At 55.4% G+C, this 17506-nt stretch overlaps 1 protein-coding gene and 1 long non-coding RNA gene across 2 annotated transcripts; one reads left to right on the top strand and one right to left on the bottom strand.

The window, feature by feature from the left end:
• Positions 1-1216: 1216 nt before the first annotated feature.
• Positions 1217-11056, bottom strand: LOC121275225. Its single transcript, XR_005942372.1, has 3 exons — positions 10919-11056; positions 3202-3333; positions 1217-1329 (listed from the first exon to the last, which is right to left on the bottom strand). It is a non-coding gene; the product is annotated as an uncharacterized LOC121275225 (long non-coding RNA).
• Positions 11057-13051: 1995 nt separating this feature from the next.
• On the top strand, positions 13052-15842 carry LOC121275228 (microfibrillar-associated protein 2-like; the record flags this gene model as incomplete). The annotated part of the gene is made up of 4 exons (XM_041182649.1): positions 13052-13088; positions 14652-14739; positions 14944-15017; positions 15371-15842. Coding segments are annotated over 4 exons (294 nt in total), but the record flags the coding sequence as incomplete, so codon positions are not given.
• Positions 15843-17506: the final 1664 nt, after the last annotated feature.

Consider the following 17506-nt stretch of genomic DNA (forward strand, 5'->3'; position numbering starts at 1 on the left):
CACTGACCCTCCGACAGTGCGGCTCTCCCTCAGCACTGACCCTCCGACAGTGCGGCTCTCCCTCAGCACTGACCCTCCGACAGTGCGGCTCTCCCTCAGCACTGACCCTCCGACAGTGCGGCTCTCCCTCAGCACTGACCCTCCGACAGTGCGGCTCTGCCTCAGTACTGACCCTCCGACAGTGCGGCTCTCCCTCAGCACTGACCCTCCGACAGTGCGGCTCTCCCTCAGCACTGACCCTCCGACAGTGCGGCTCTCCCTCAGTACTGACCCTCCGACAGTGCGGCTCTCCCTCAGTACTGACCCTCTGACAGCGCGACTCTCCCTCAGTACTGACCCTCCGACAGTGCGGCTCTCCCTCAGTACTGACCCTCCGACAGTGCGGCTCTCCCTCAGCACTGACCCTCCGACAGTGCGGCTCTCCCTCAGCACTGACCCTCCGACAGTGCGGCTCTCCCTCAGCACTGACCCTCCGACAGTGCGGCTCTCCCTCAGCACTGACCCTCCGACAGTGCGGCTCTCCCTCAGCACTGACCCTCCGACAGTGCAGCTCTCCCTCAGCGCTGACCCTCCGACAGTGCGGCTCTCCCTCAGTACTGACCCACCGACAGTGCGGCTCTCCCTCAGCACTGATCCTCCGACAGTGCGGCACTCCCTCAGTACTGACCCTCAGACAGTGCGGCTCTCCCTCAGCACTGACCCTCCGACATTGCAGCTCTCCCTCAGCACTGACACTCCCACAGTGCGGCTCTCCCTCAGCACTGACCCTCCGACAGTGCGGCTCTCCCTCAGCACTGACCCTCCGACAGTGCTGCTCTCCCTCAGTACTGACTCTCCGACAGTGCTGCTCTCCCTCAGTACTGACCCTCTGACAGTGCGGCTCTCCCTCAGTACTGACCCACCGACAGTGCGGCTCTACCTCAGCACTGACCCTCCGACAGTGCGGCACTCCCTCACCACTGACACTCTGACAGTGCGGCTCTCCCTCAGTACTGACTCTCCGACAGCGCTGCTCTCCCTCAGTACTGACCCTCCGACAGTGCCGCTCTCCCTCAGTACTGACCCACCGACAGTGCGGCTCTACCTCAGCGCTGACCCTCCGACAGTGCGGCACTCCCTCAGTACTGACCCTTGCTCGTGCTGACTCACCTGCTCCTCCAGCCCCTTCACTCTTTGTCGGTGGGCTCTCTCTCTCGACTCCAGTGTCATCTCAAGCTGTCTGTTGGAAAGGCGTAAGTGGTCGACTTCCCCCTTCAGTTCAGTTTGTCCTCTGGATGTGACTTTAGCAATCTCGCGATTGTGGCAGCTCTTTATCTCAGCCAGTTGAGTCTGGAGAGAGGTGGCAGAGAGATACACTGGACAAAAGGTTCTTTAAATCAACATGGACCCTCGGTTAGACCACACTCGGAGCACCGTGCACAGTTCCGGTCTCTGTATCCCCCCCTCCGTTAGACCGCACTCAGAGCACCGTGCACAGTTCCTGTCTCCGTATCCCCCCTCGGTTAGACCACACTCGGAGAACCGTGCACAGTTCCGGTCTCCGTATCCCCCCCTCGGTTAGACCACACTGGGAGCACCGTGCACAGTTCCGGTCTCCGTATCCCCCCCTCGGTTAGACCACACTCGGAGCACCGTGCACAGTTCCGGTCTCCGTATCCCCCCCTCGGTTAGACCACACTCGGGAGCACCGTGCACAGTTCCGGTCTCCGTATCCCCCCCTCGGTTAGACCACACTCGGAGCACCGTGCACAGTTCCGGTCTCCGTATCCCCCCCTCGGTTAGACCACACTCGGAGCACCGTGCACAGTTCCGGTCTCCGTATCCCCCCCTCGGTTAGACCACACTCGGAGCACCGTGCACAGTTCCGGTCTCCGTATCCCCCCCCTCGGTTAGACCACACTGGGAGCACCGTGCACAGTTCCGGTCTCCGTATCCCCCCCTCGGTTAGACCACACTCGGAGCACCGTGCACAGTTCCGGTTTGGGAGGGTTTGAACTATTGGGACAGACTGAACAGGCTGGGACTCTTTCCTCTCAGTAAGAAAAGGCTGAAGGGTGACCAGATCAAGCTCTGCTCGATGATGAAAGGGGACTTGATAACATCGACGAAGAGATGTTCCCACTCGCCGGAGAGACCAGAACTCGGGTCAATATACGATCGTCAGAAATGTATCCGATGGGGAATTCAGGAGAAACTGCTTCATCCCGAGAGTGGGGAGAATGTGGAACTCGTTCCCACAGGGAGTGGAGGCTGAGGGAGAATCGTGTTGATGTATTTACCAACATCCTGGGGGTTACCATTGACCAGAAACTGAACTGGGACCCAGACAGATAAATACTGTGGCTACAAGAGCAGGTCAGAGGCTGGGAATCCTGCGGAGAGTAACTCACCTCCTGACTCCCCCCCCAACGCCTGTCCACCATCTACAAGGCACAAGTCAGGAGTGTGGATGGGACACTCCCCACTTACCTGGATGAGTTGCAGCTCCCACAACCCTCGAGAAGCTCGACACCGTCCAGGACAAAGCAGCACCCCCTCCCCACAGTTCGATCGGCACCCCATCCACAAACATTCACTCCCTCCACCACCGACGCACAGTGGCAGCAGCGTGTGTACCATCTACAAGATGCACTGCAGCAACTCGCCAAGGCTCCTTCGACAGCGCCGCCCAAACCCACGACCCGCTCCCATCTAGAAGGACGAGGGCAGCAGACACACGGGGAAGACCCACCACCTGGAAGTTCCCCTCCAAGCCACTCACCATCCCGACTTGGGAATATATCGGCCGTTCCTTCACTGTCGCTGGGTCAAAATCCTGGAACTCCCTCCCTAACAGCGCCGTGGGTGTACCTACACCACACGGGACAAAATCCTGGAACTCCCTCCCTAACAGCGCCGTGGGTGTACCTACACCACACGGGACAAAATCCTGGAACTCCCTCCCTAACAGCGCCGTGGGTGTACCTACACCACACGGACAAAATCCTGGAACTCCCTCCCTAACAGCGCCGTGGGTGTACCTACACCACACCGGGACTGCAGCGGCTCAAGAAGGCGGCTCTACCCCCACCCCCTTCTCAAGGGGGCACTTAGGGACGGGCAATAAATGCTGGGCCCGGCGAGTGACCCCCACATCCCGGGAGTGAATTTGAAAATGAAATTGAGTTGGAGGCTCGATGTCCTGTCCAACCCTCTTCTCACCTGCAGCTCCTGGAGTTTGTGCTTGGTGGAACCCAGCTCCTTCTCGGTGGCTGACACAGTCTCATTGAGACGCTGCTGCTCGATGGAGAGGTGGCGCGTCTCTCCCTCCATCCGCAGCTTCTCGCTCTCGGCCTGCCAAGGGACACAGGGGGCGGGGTGGGGAGGAGGGTGGGTGGATAAACAGTTAACTGGGGCTCTCTGGGGTGCCGTCTCGCCCTCCGCAGTCATGCCTGACCCCCCTATCCCCTCCCCGCAAACCTCACTCCTACCCCCCACCTCCCCGCGTCCCTCATTCCCTCTGTCCCTCTCTCCCTTCTCCTCATTCAGGCTTCTACTCTCGCAATGAGGCCTAGTAGTGCCAACTCATCCCTACTCCCAGTGAGGCCTAGCACTGCCAACTCATCCCTACTCCCAGTGAGGCCTTGCATCGTCAACTCATCCCTACTCCCAGTGAGGCCTTGCATCATCAACTCATCCGCAGTCCCAGTTAGGCCTAGTATTGCCAACTTGTCCTTACTCCCGGTGCATCCTAGCACTGCCAACTCATCCCTACTCCCAGTGAGGCCTAGTATTGCCAACTCATCCTTACTCCCAGTTAGGCCTAGCATCGTCAACTTATCCCTACTCCCAGTGTGGCCTAGCACCAGCAACTCATCCTTACTCTCAGTGAGGCCTTGCATCGTCGACTCATCCCCAGTCTCAGTGCCTAGTATTGCTCACTCATCCTTGGCGCCAATGAGGCCTAGTATTGTCAATTTTTCCTTACTCCCAGTGAGGCCGACTATCAACATCTCATCCTTACTCCCAGTGAGACATTCCATCAACATCTCATCCTTACTCTCAGTGAGGCTTAGCATAGACAATCATCCTCACTCCCAGTGAGACATTAATCAGCCAATTCATCCTTTCTCTCAGTGAGGGCTAGCATCGTCAAAGCATCCTCACTCCCAGTGAGGCCTAAATTGGCCAACAGATCCTTACTCCCAGTGTACAGAGATTTGCCAATCATCCTCACTCCCAATGAGGGCTACTATCACCAACTCATCCTTACTCACAGTGTTATCGAGTGTCGCCAATCATCTTCAGTCCCAGTGAGGCCTACTATCACTAAGTCATCCTTACTCCCAGTGAGGCCTAGCATCGCCAATCATCCTCACTCCCAATGAGGCCTAGTATTGCCAACTCATCCTCACTCCCGTTGAGGCCTTGTATCACCAACTCGACCCTACTCCCGCAATGAGGCCTTGCATTGTCAACTTGTCCCTACTCCCGGTGCAGCCTGGCACATCAACTCATCCCTACTCCCCGTGATGCCTAGTATTGCCAACTCATCCCTACTCGCAGTGTGGCCTAGAACCGCCAACTCATCATTACTCCCAGTGAGGCCTAGTGTTTCCAACTCATCCTTACTTCTGGTGAGGCCTAGTATTGCCAACTCATCCTTACTGCCAGTGAGGCCTCGCATCGCTAATCATCCTAACTCCCAGTGAGGCCTACTATCACCAACTCATCCTAACTCCCAGTCGGACCTGGCATCGTCAAAGCATCCTCACTCCATTGATGACTACTATCACCAACTCATCCTTACTCCCAGTGAGGCCTCGTATCGCCAATCTTCCTCATTCCCAGTGAGACCTACTATCACCAACTCATCCTTACTCCCAGTGAGGCCTTGCATCGCCAATCATCCTCACTCCCAGTGAGGTCTACTATCACCAACTCATCCCTACTCCCAGTGCAGTCTAGCACCACCAACACATCCTTACTCTCAGTGAGGCTTAGCATAGTCAATCATCCTCACTCCCAGTGAGACATTAATCAGCCAATTCATCCTTTCCCCCAGTGAGGCCTAGCATTGTCAAAGCATCCTCACTCCCGCTGTGGCCTAAATTGGCCAACTGATCCTTACTCCCAGTGTACAGAGATTTGCCAATCAGCCTCAATCCCAATGAGGCCTACTATGACCAACTCATCCTTACTCCCAGTGAGGCCTAGCATCGCCAATCATCCTCACTCCCAATGAGGCCTAGTATTGCCAACTCATCTTTACTCCCGGTGAGGCCTTGTATCACCAACTCGACCCTACTCCCGCAATGAGGCCTTGCATGATCAACTCGTCCCTACTCCTGGTGCAGCCTGGCACATCAACTCATCCCTACTCCCCGTGAGGCCTAGTATTGCCAACTCATCCCTACTCCCAGTGTGGCCTAGCACCGCCAACTCATTCTTACTCCCAGTGAGACCTACTATCACCAACTCATTCTCACTCCCAGTGAGGCCTACTATCACCAACTCATCCCTACGCCCAGTGCAGTCTAGCACTGCCAACTCATCCTTACTCCCAGTGAGGCCTAGTGTTTCCAACTCATCCTTACTTCCGGTGAGGCCTAGTATTGCCAACTCATCCTTACTCCCAGTGAGGCCTCGCATCGCTAATCATCCTAACTCCCAGTGAAGCCTACTATCACCAACTCATCCTAACTCCCTGTCGGACCTGGCATCGCCAAAGCATCCTCATTCCCAGTGAGACCTACTATCACCAACTCATCCTTACTCCCAGTGAGGCCTTGCATCGCCAATCATCCTCATTCCCACTGAGGCCTAGTATTGCCAACTCAGCCTTACTCCCGGTGAGGCCTCGCATCGCCAATCATCCTCACTCCCAGTGAGGTCTACTATCAGCAACTCATCCCTACTCCCAGTGCAGTCTAGCACCACCAACACATCCTTACTCTCAGTGAGGCTTAGCATAGTCAATCATCCTCACTACCAGTGAGACATTAATCAGCCAATTCAACCTTTCCCCCAGTGAGGCCTAGCATTGTCAAAGCATCCTCACTCCCGCTGTGGCCTAAATAGGCCAACTGATCCTTACTCCCACTGTACTGAGATTTGCCAATCAGCCTCAATCCCAGTGAGGCCTACTATGACCAACTCATACTTACTCCCAGTGAGGCCTAGCATCGCCAATCATCCTCAATCCCAGTGTGGCCTACTATCACCAACTCATCCTTACTCCCAGTGAGGCCTAGCATCGCCAATCATCCTTACTCCCAGTGAGGCCTACTATCACCAACTCATCCTTACTCCCGGTGAGGCCTCGCATCGCCAACTTGAGCCTACTCTCGCAATGAGGCCTTGCATCGTCAACTCATCCCTACTCCCCGTGAGGCCTAGTATTGCCAACTCATCCCTACTCCCAGTGAGGCCTAGTATTGCCAACTGATCCTTACTCCCAGTGAGGCCTAGCATTGCCAATCCTCCTCACTCCCGGTGAGACGATAATCAGCCAATTCATCCTTTCTCTCAGTGAGGCCTAGCATTGTCAAAGCATCCTCACTTCCAGTGAGGCCTAAATTGGCCAACCGATCCTTAATCCCAGTGTACCGAGGTTTGCCAATCATTCTCACTCCCAATGAGGCCTACTATCACCAAATCATCCTTACTCCCAGTGAGGCTTAGCGTCGCCAATCATCCTCACTCCCAGTGAGGCCCACTATCACCTTCTCATCCCCACTCCCAGTGAAGCCTACTATCACCATCTCATCCTCACTCCCAGTAAAGCCTACTATCACCAACTCATCCTCACTCCCAGTGAGGCCTCGCATCGCCAATCATCCTTAATCCCAGTGAGGCCTACTATCACCAAATCATCCTTACTCCCGGTGAGGCCTCGCATCGCCAACTCGATCCTACTCCCGCAATGAAGCCTGGCACCGTCAACTCATCCCTACTCCCCGTTTGGCCTAGTATTGCCAACTGATCCCTACGCCCAGTGAGGCCTAGTATTGCCAACTCATCGTTACTTCCGGTGAGGCCCAGTATTGCTAACTCATCCCTTCTCCCAGTGCGGCCTAGTGTTGACAATCATCCTCACTCCCAGTGAGGCCCACTATCACCAACTCATCCTTACACCCAGTGAGGCCTAGCATTGCTAATCATCCTAACTCCCAATGAGGTGTTCTATCACCAACTCATCCCTACTCCCAGTGAGGCCTAGCATCACCAACTCATCCTTACTCCCAGTGAGGCCTAGCATTGTCAATCATCCTCACTCCCAGTGAAGCCCACTATCACCAACTCATCCCTACTACCAGTGAGGCCTACCATCGTCAATCATCCTCACTCCCAGTGAAGCCTACCATCACCAACTCATCCTTACTACCAGTGAGGCAGAGTATTGCCAACTCATCCTTATTCCAGGTGGGGCCTAGTATTGCCAAACTTCCTCACTCCCAGTGAGGCCTACTATCACCAACTCATCCCTACTCCCAGTGCAGCCTGGCAGTGCCAACTCATCCTTACTCTCAGTGAGGCTTTGCATCGTCAACTCATCCCTACTCCCAGTGCGGTCTAGTACCACCGACTCATCCTCACTCCCAGTGAGATATTAATCAGCCAATTCATCCTTTCTCTCAGTGAGGGCTAGCATCGTCAAAGCATCCTCACTCCCAGTGAGGCCTAAATTGGCCAACAGATCCTTACTCCCAGTGTACAGAGATTTGCCAATCATCCTCACTCCCAATGAGGGCTACTATCACCAACTCATCCTTACTCACAGTGTTATTGAGTGTCGCCAATCATCTTCAGCCCCAGTGAGGCCTACTATCACTAAGTCATCCTTACTCCCAGTGAGGCCTAGCATCGCCAATCATCCTCACTCCCAATGATGCCTAGTATTGCCAACTCATCCTCACTCCCGTTGAGGCCTTGTATCACCAACTCGACCCTACTCCCGCAATGAGGCCTTGCATTGTCAACTTGTCCTTACTCCCGGTGCAGCCTGGCACATCAACTCATCCCTACTCCCCGTGATGCCTAGTATTGCCAACTCATCCCTACTCCCAGTGTGGCCTAGCACCGCCAACTCATCCTTACTCCCAGTGAGACCTACTATCACCAACTCATTCTCACTCCCATGAGGCCTACTATCACCAACTCATCCCTACGCCCAGTGCAGTCTAGCACTGCCAACTCATCCTTACTCCCAGTGAGGATTAGTGTTTCCAACTCATCCTTACTTCTGGTGAGGCCTAGTATTGCCAACTCATCCTTACTCCCAGTGAGGCCTCGCATCGCTAATCATCCTCACGCCCAGTGAGGCCTACTCTCACCAACTCATCCTTACTCCCATTGAGGCCTCGTATCGCCAATCTGCCTCATTCCCAGTGAGACCTACTATCACCAACTCATCCTTACTCCCAGTGAGGCCTTGCATCGCCAATCATCCTCACTCCCAGTGAGGTCTACTATCACCAACTCATCCCTACTCCCAGTGCAGTCTAGCACCACCAACACATCCTTACTCTCAGTGAGGCTTAGCATAGTCAATCATCCTCACTCCCAGAGAGACATTAATCAGCCAATTCATCCTTTCCCCCAGTGAGGCCTAGCATTGTCAAAGCATCCTCACTCCCGCTGTGGCCTAAATTGGCCAACTGATCCTTACTCCCAGTGTACAGAGATTTGCCAATCATCCTCACTCCCAATGAGGCCTAATATTGCCAACCCATCCTTACTTCCGGTGTAGCCTTGTATCACCAACTCGACCCTACTCCCGCAATGAGGCCTTGCATCATCAACTCGTCCCTACTCCTGGTGCAGCCTGGCACATCAACTCATCCCTACTCCCCGTGAGGCCTAGTATTGCCAACTCATCCCTACTCCCAGTGTGGCCTAGCACCGCCAACTCATTCTTACTCCCAGTGAGACCTATTATCACCAACTCATTCTCACTCCCAGTGAGGCCTACTATCACCAACACATCCTACGCCCAGTGCAGTCTAGCACTGCCAACTCATCCTTACTCCCAGTGAGGCCTAGTGTTTCCAACTCATCCTTACTTCCGGTGAGGCCTAGTATTGCCAACTCATCCTTACTCCCAGTGAGGCCTCGCATCGCTAATCATCCTAACTCCCAGTGAGGCCTACTATCACCAACTCATCCTAACTCCCTGTCAGACCTGGCATCGCCAAAGCATCCTCACTCCCAGTGAGGCCTACTATCACCAACTCATCCTTACTCCCAGTGAGGCCTCGTATCACCAATCTTCCTCATTCCCAGTGAGACCTACTATCACCAACTCAACCTTACTCCCAGTGAGGCCTTGCATCGCCAATCATCCTCATTCCTAGTTAGGCCTAGTATTGCCAACTCAACCTTACTCCCGGTGAGGCCTCGCATCGCCAATCATCCTCACTCCCAGTGAGGTCTACTATCAGCAACACATCCCTACTCCCAGTGCAGTCTAGCACCACCAACACATCCTTACTCTCAGTGAGGCTTAGCATCGTCAATCATCCTCACTACCAGTGAGACATTAATCAGCCAATTCAACCTTTCCCCCAGTGAGGCCTAGCATTGTCAAAGCATCCTCACTCCCGCTGTGGCCTAAATTGGCCAACTGATCCTTACTCCCACTGTACCGAGATTTGCCAATCAGCCTCAATCCCAGTGAGGCCTACTATGACCAACTCATCCTTACTCCCAGTGAGGCCTATCATCGCCAATCATCCTCAATCCCAGTGAGGCCTACTATCACCAACTCATCCTTACTCCCAGTGAGGCCTAGCATCGCCAATCATCCTTACTCCCAGTGAGGCCTAGCAGCGCCAACTTGAGCCTACTCCTGCAATGAGGCCTAGCATCGCCAATCATCCTTACTCCCTGTGAGGCCTACTATCACCAACTCATCCTTACTCCCGGTGAGGCCTCGCATCGCCAACTTGAGCCTACTCCTGCAATGAGGCCTTGCATCGGCAACTCATCCCTACTCCCCGTGAGGCCTAGTATTGCCAACTCATCCCTTTTCCCAGTGAGGCCTAGTATTGCCAACTGATCCTTACTCCCAGTGAGGCCTATCATTGCCAATCCTCCTCACTACCAGTGAGATGATAATCAGCCAATTCATCCTTTCTCTCAGTGAGGCCTAGCATTGTCAAAGCATCCTCATTCCCGGTGAGGCCTAAATTTGCCAACCGATCCTTACTCCCAGTGTACCGAGGTTTGCCAATCATCCTCACTCCCAATGAGGCCTACTATCACCAAATCATCCTTACTCCCAGTGAGGCTTAGCGTCGCCAATCATCCTCACTCCCAGTGAGGCCTACTATCACCTTCTCATCCCCACTCCCAGTGAAGCCTACTATCACCATCTCATCCTTAATCCCAGTGAGGCCTACTATCACCAACTCATCCTTACTCCCGGTGTAGCCTAGCACTATCAACTCATCCCTACTCCCCGTGAGGCCTAGAATTGCCAACTGATCCTTACTCCCAGTGAGGCCTAGCATTGCCATCCTCCTCACTCCCGGTGAGATGATAATCAGCCAATTCATCCTTTCTCTCAGTGAGGCCTAGCATTGTCAAAGCATCCTCACTTCCGGTGAGGCCTAAATTGGCCAACCGATCCTTACTCCCAGTGTACCGAGGTTTGCCAATCATCCTCACTCCCAATGAGGCCTACTATCACCAAATCATCCTTACTCCCAGTGAGGCTTAGCGTCGCCAATCATCCTCACTCCCAGTGAGTCCTAACTTGGCTAACTCATCCTCACTCTCAGTGAGGCCTACTATCACCAACTCATCCTCATTCCCAGTGAGACCTACTATCACCAACTCATCCTCACTCCCAGTGAAGGCAAACTTGGCCAACTCATCCTTAGTCCCAGTGAGGCCCAGCAGCGTCAAGTCAGCCTCACTCCCAGGTGGTGCCTACCTTCTCTAAGGCCCTCTTCGCCGCCGTGCGGTCCCTTTCCACGCGGGTCGCGGCTCGCTCAGCCTCCAGCTTCTCGCTCTCCAGCTGGGTGACAGCCCGCTGCAGACTGCTCAGACGCTCCTGGACCAGACGTCTCTCAGTTTCCAGTGACATCGCCTGCTCGGATTCTCTCTCTCTCTCTCTCTCTCTGTCTCTCTCTCTCTGTTTCTGTCTCTCTATCTCTGTCTCTCTCTCTCTGTTTCTGTCTCTCTCTCTCTCTGTCTCTCTCTGTCTCTGTCTCTCTCTCTGTCTTTCTCTCTCTCTGTGTGTCTCTGTCTCTCTCTCTCTGCACAATCACTACCGAGTCTGCCCGCCATTTTATGATTCATTATCGATTCCCCCGTCTACCGTATCTTTCCTGCTTTTTTGAGTTAGCCGCTGTCTTGATTCAAGACAATCGGATTCTGAAAGGCAAATTATTGGCTGGAAGGGGGGGTGGGAGTGCGGGGGGGCTGGGAGTGCGGTAGGCAGGGGGGTGGGGTGGTGAGTCCGGGGGTTGGGGAGGTGGGTGGGTATGTGTAGAGGGCCCAGAACTAGGAGTTGGGGGAGTCCCGTCAATGTGAGACTGTCAGTGATAAATCCAGCGGTGGGTGGATTCAGGAGAAACGTCTGCAGCTGCGGAGAGCGGGGTGAATGTGGGACTCACTCCCACGGGATTGGGGGCTGAGTGGGGGGGGGTGGGGGTGGAATCACGTCGTTTGGGGGAGGTGGCGATGACCCTAGTGAGATTACCGCTGGGCCCGTCACCAAGAGACCCAGGGTGGACCCCATCTGGTTCATTGAACCCCATCTGGTTCACTGATCTCCATCTGGTTCACTGATCCCCATCTGGTTCGCTGATGCTCGCCTGGTTCACTGATTCCCATCTGGTTCGCTGATCCCAATCTGGTTCAATGATCCCCATCTGGTTCACTGATTCCCATCTGGTTCACTGAACACCATCTGGTTCGCTGATGCTCGCCTGGTTCACTGATTCCCATCTGGTTCGCTGATCCCAATCTGGTTCAATGATCCCCATCTGGTTCACTGATTCCCATCTGGTTCACTGATTCCCATCTGGTTCACTGATCCCCATCTGGTTCATTGATTCCCCCATCTGGTTCCCTGATTCCCATCAGGTTCACTGATTCTCATCTGGTTCGCTGATGCCCATCTGGTTCACTAATCCCCATCTGGTTTGATGATTCCCTTCTGGTTCACTGATGCCCATCTGGTTCACTGAATCCCATCCGGTTCACTGATCGCTATCTGGTTCACTGATCCCCATCTGGTTCACTGATCCCCATCTGGTTCACTGATCCCCATCTGGTTCACTGATCCCCATCTGGTTCACTGAATCCCCATCTGGTTCACTGATTCCCAACTGGTTCACTGATTCCCCATCTGGTTTGCCAATGCCCTATCTGGTTGCCTAATCCCCATCTGGTTCAATGATGCCCATCTGGTTCACTGAATCCCATCTGGTTCACTGATCCCCATCTAGTTCACTGATCCCTATCTGGTTCACTGAACCCCATCTGGTTCACTGATCCCCATCTGGTTCACTGATCCCCATCTGGTTCAATGATGCCCATCTGGTTCACTGAATCCCATCTGGTTCACTGATCCCCATCTGGTTCCCTGATCCCCATCTGGTTCACTGATCCCCATCTGGTTCACTGATCCCCATCTGGTTCACTGATTCACATCTGGTTCACTGATCCCCATCTGTGTCGCCGATGCCCCCTCCAGGGACGGAAACCTGCCCTCCTCGCCCTGGTTCCGGCCTACACGTGACTCCACACCAGCGCCTCCCACACCCAACGAGCGGGTCATTTGTCAGCGGGTGGGTGTGGGGGTGTGGGGGGGGCATTGGTGGCCGGAGCTGAACGAAAATGGGAGAGGGGGAGGGAACAGGAAGGACATGGCCAGCAGCACAGACGCTGGCAGGTGGCCGAGGGGCCGAACGGTCTCTCTCCTTCCCTGCTCGCTGTTGGAGGAAAGGGGGCCGAGGGCTGTGGGGGTGGGGGGGGGGTGGGGATGCACCGGCGAATGGGGAGCCGCGTGGTGGGATCTGTCCGTCACGTATTCTAATTCTTCTCTCTCTCTCCCTCAGTGCCCCAGCCAACCGACTTCTTCAACTTCCCCGCAGGTGAGCCCTCCTCTCGAGTCCAGACGCGTGCCCATCCTCGCCCCCCGGTGACATTCCCAGCACGTTCGGGGTGGTGGGGGGGTGCAGGGGGGGGGCGACTATTCGGCATTGGCAGGCAGCAGTTCAAGCGGAGACGCAAACCGAACGAGAAATGACCTCATCTCTCCCCAAGTTGTGGGTGGAGCTGGGATGTGAACGTTGGGGGGAGCCTGATCTCCCCCCACTTTGTGCGGCCCCTTGTGTGTGTGTGTGTGTGTGTGTGTGTGTGTGTGTAGATATTGCCAAACCTGGATAAACCAGTTTCATTTGGTGCTTGCCTCGTGATGTGCCGGCGCACTGTCTGTGATGCGCCCCCCCCTCGCAAAGATATCACAGCGCGAGATAAAGTTTAACGCAGGGGAGTGGGAAGTGATTGGTTTTGGTCAGAGGAATACAGAGGGGGCAATAGAAAATAAAGGGTACAATTCTAAAAGGGGGGTCATTCCTAGCACAAAGGGAGATGGTTGTGGTTGTCGATGGTCAGTCATCTCAGCTCCAGGACATCACTGCAGGAATCCCTCAGGGTTAGTGTCCTCGGTCCAACCATCTTCAGCTGCTTCCTCAATGACCTTCCTTCCATCGTAAGGTCAGGAGTGGGGGGTGTTCGCTGATGGTCGCACAATGTTCAGCTCCACTCCCGACTCCTCAGATACTGAAGCAGCCCCGGGTCCAAATGCAGCAAGACCTGGACAATATTCAGGCTCAGGGCTGACAAGTGGAGAGTAACATTCAGGCCACACAAGTGCCAGGCAATGACCATCTCCAACAAGAGAGAATCCAACCATCGCCCCCTTGATGTTCAATGGCATCACCATCACTGAATCCCCCCGACTATCAACATCCTGGAGGTTACCATTGACCAGAAACTGAACTGGGACCCAGACAGATAAATACTGTGGCTACAAGAGCAGGTCAGAGGCTGGGAATCCTGCGGAGAGTAACTCACCTCCTGACTCCCCCCCACCAAAAGCCTGTCCACCATCTACAAGGCACAAGTCAGGAGTGTGGATGGGACACTCCCCACTTGCCTGGATGAGTTGCAGCTCCCACAACACTCGAGAAGCTCGACACCGTCCAGGACAAAGCAGCTCCCTCCCCCCAGCTCGATCGGCACCCCATCCACAAACATTCACTCCCTCCACCCACCGACGCACAGGGGCAGCAGCGTGTGTACCATCTACAAGATGCACTGCAGCAACTCGCCAAGGCTCCTTCGACAGCGCCGCCCAAACCCACGACCCCCTCCCATCCAGAAGATGCACTCGGAGTCAGGAATGAGCTGCCCGAGGGTGTGGGGCAGGTTCAATCGAGGGGGAACTAGATGGTTATCGGAGAAGGAGGAATGTGTGTGGAGTGGGTGAGAAGGTCGGTCGGTGGGGGGGTGGGGTTTGTTGGGGGGGGTAAATGGCATGAGGAGAATGCCTCACCAGGGGGGGGGGCCGCTGGTAGACACAGGAATGGGGCTGAGTGGCCTGTTGCTGAGCGGGAAGGATTGTGTGACCCTCTCGCCCCTCCCTGTTACAGAGTGCCGGGAGGAACGGTACCCGTGTACCCGCCTGTATTCGGTCCACCATCCACTGAAGCAGTGCGTCCACAGTCTGTGTTTCTACAAGTAAGGGAGGTGGTGCTCGGGGCAGGGGGTGGCGGGGTAGCGTGGTTAACGGGCGACGCCGGGAGTGGGAGAGGGGCCGGAGGGAGGGGGGAGCTCTCTGCTCTACCGAGGCAGCCTTGCCTCCTCCTACCCACCCCTCCCTCCCTGGCTAGGCTCCGTAAGAACGGATGTTTGTCAACCTGTCACCCCTGTTACCCTCCTCAGTCTGCGGAGGATGTACGTGGTCAACAAGGAGATCTGCATGCGGACGGTCTGCCAGGAGGAAGAGAAGATTAAAGGTAAGACTGCTCGCCCCATCTGTCACTTTACTCTGTATCTAACCCCGTGCTGTACCTGTCCTGGGAGTGTTTGATGGGGACAGTGTAGAGGGAGTTTACTCTGTATCTAACCCCGTGCTGTACCTGTCCTGGGAGTGTTTGATGGGGACGGTGTAGAGGGAGATTTACTCTGTATCTAACCCCGTGCTGTACCTGTCCTGGGAGTGTTTGATGGGGATGGTGTAGAGGGAGATTTACTCTGTATCTAACCCCGTGCTGTACCTGTCCTGGGAGTGTTTGATGGGGGAGGGTGTAGAGGGGGGGTATTTACTCCGTATCTAACCGTGTCTTACTCTTTCTCTCTGCCCCCACAGCGGACCTCTGTCGGACTCAGTTTGGATGGCCTCGGCGCTATCGCAGGAACAATGGGGTCCGACAGCGAATTCGTTGCAAGGATCTTGTTCCTTGAGCGCTGACGACGCCTGGGGGGGGTGGACAGGCTGCGATGTGGGGGAGGGAGGTGGAGGCTGGGGTAGTGGGTGTGGCGCGGCTGGGTGGGTGTGTGGGATGGGGGGAGTGGGAGGGCTGGGGAGTGGTGCGGGGGGTGGATGTGACAGTGTTGGTCCGGGAGCTGCAGTAACGGGGCCGATTTGTTGTTGGAGGGGGGGAATCTCTGTACCTCCCGACTCTTTCCTCCACTCCCCAACCCCCACTGACATCACCGATTCCCCCCCCACCCCCCGTCTCCCCATCTCCCACTCCCGGCGCCACTCCCCCTTCCCCTCCCCCCCATCCACCTCTCCCTGCTCCGGGGACGAGGCCAAGACATGGTGCTACCCCTTCCCCCCCACCTACCCCCTACCCCCTCCCGTCTCACTCGGTTTAGCTCCACCCCCCACCCCCCACACAAGGTTGGAAAGACCCAGAGACCCACGTCCGGTCAAGGCTGTGGGTGGGGTTGGCAGACGAGGCAGGGACTTCCCCCTTCTCCCCCTCCCCCCCTCCCCCCAACCCAACCTCCCCTAACCCAACACCCCCACTCCCCCCCAACAAACCCCCGCCCGCTCCGATAGGTCGCCGACCGACAGGTCTGACCAGAATTGGACCCCCAACTTGACCTCAATATTGGCGTCTATCTCCTTGCCCGTAGAATTGGGTCTTTAAAATTGGTGTCTGTCTCCCTGCCTGTAGAATTGGGGCCTCAACATTGGCGTCTATCTCCCTGCCCGTAGAATTTGGCCTTAACATTGGCGTCTATCTCCTTGCCCATAGAATTGGACCTGAACATTGGCATCTATCTCCCTGCCCATTGAATTGGGGCCTTAAAATTGACGTCTATCTCCCTGCCCGTAGAATTGGGGCTCAACATTGGCGTCTATCTCCCTGCCTGTAGAATTGGGCCTTAACATTGGCGTCTATCTCTCTGCCCATAGAATTGGGGCCTCGACATTGGCACCTATCTCCCTGCCCATTGAATTGGGCCTTAAAATTGGTGTCTGTTTCCCTGCTTTTAGAATTGGGGCTTCAACATTGGCATCTATCTCCCTTCCCGTAGAAATAGGGCATCAACATTGGCATCTATCTCCCTGCCTGTAGAATTGTGGCCTCAACATTGGCGTCTATCTCCCTGCCTGTAGAATTGGGTCTCAACATTGGCGTCTATCTCCCTGCCTGTAGAATTGGGTCTCAACATTGGCGTCTATCTCCCTGCCTGTAGAATTGGGTCTCAACATTGGCGTCTATCTCCCTGCCTGTAGAATTGGGTCTCAACATTGGCGTCTATCTCCCTGCCAGTAGAATTGGGTCTCAACATTGGCGTCTATCTCCCTGCCTGTAGAATTGGGCCTCAACATTGGCGTCTGAGTCTTTGTTTGGCGAACCACTGTGGACTGATCGATGGGGTTGAACACGGTTTAGTCAGCTTGGCCGTCTTAACCCGACCCCTGACCCCACTGGACACTGTAAAGCGGGGGGTGGGGGGGAGGGGAGGGGGGCGTTTTTGGGGGGAGATTTTGTTAATTGTGGGACCTGGCAGACCCGCTCATTGGCACCGCCCGGGTCCAGTCAGGGGACACGTGGTGGGGGTGAAGGGGGAGGTGACGGCATTTTGGAGCCGCCCATCACGTGCGGGGGTGGGGGGTTTGGGCATGTGGGCGAGGGGCCGGGGAAGCGAATCAGACGCGTGACAGGAAGTGGGCGTGACAGGGGTTACACACGACAGGAAGCGGGCGTGACAGGAAGTGCATGTGACAGGAACTGGGCATGACCGTAAGTGCATGTGACAGGAAGTGGGCGTGAGAGGAAGTGCTTGTGACAGGAAGTGGGCGCGACAGGAAGTGCATGTGACAGGAACTGGGAATGACAGGAAGTGCAAGTGACAGGAACTGGGCATGACAGGAAGTGGGTGCGACAGGAAGTGCAAGTGACAGGAACTAGGCATGACAGGAAGTGCATGTGACAGGATCTGGGCGTGACAGGAAGTGCATGTGACAGGAAGTGGGCGTGACAGG

Source organism: Carcharodon carcharias, unplaced genomic scaffold (genome assembly GCF_017639515.1).
Source record: "Carcharodon carcharias isolate sCarCar2 unplaced genomic scaffold, sCarCar2.pri scaffold_953_ctg1, whole genome shotgun sequence".
NCBI classification, from domain to species: Eukaryota; Metazoa; Chordata; class Chondrichthyes; order Lamniformes; family Lamnidae; genus Carcharodon; species Carcharodon carcharias.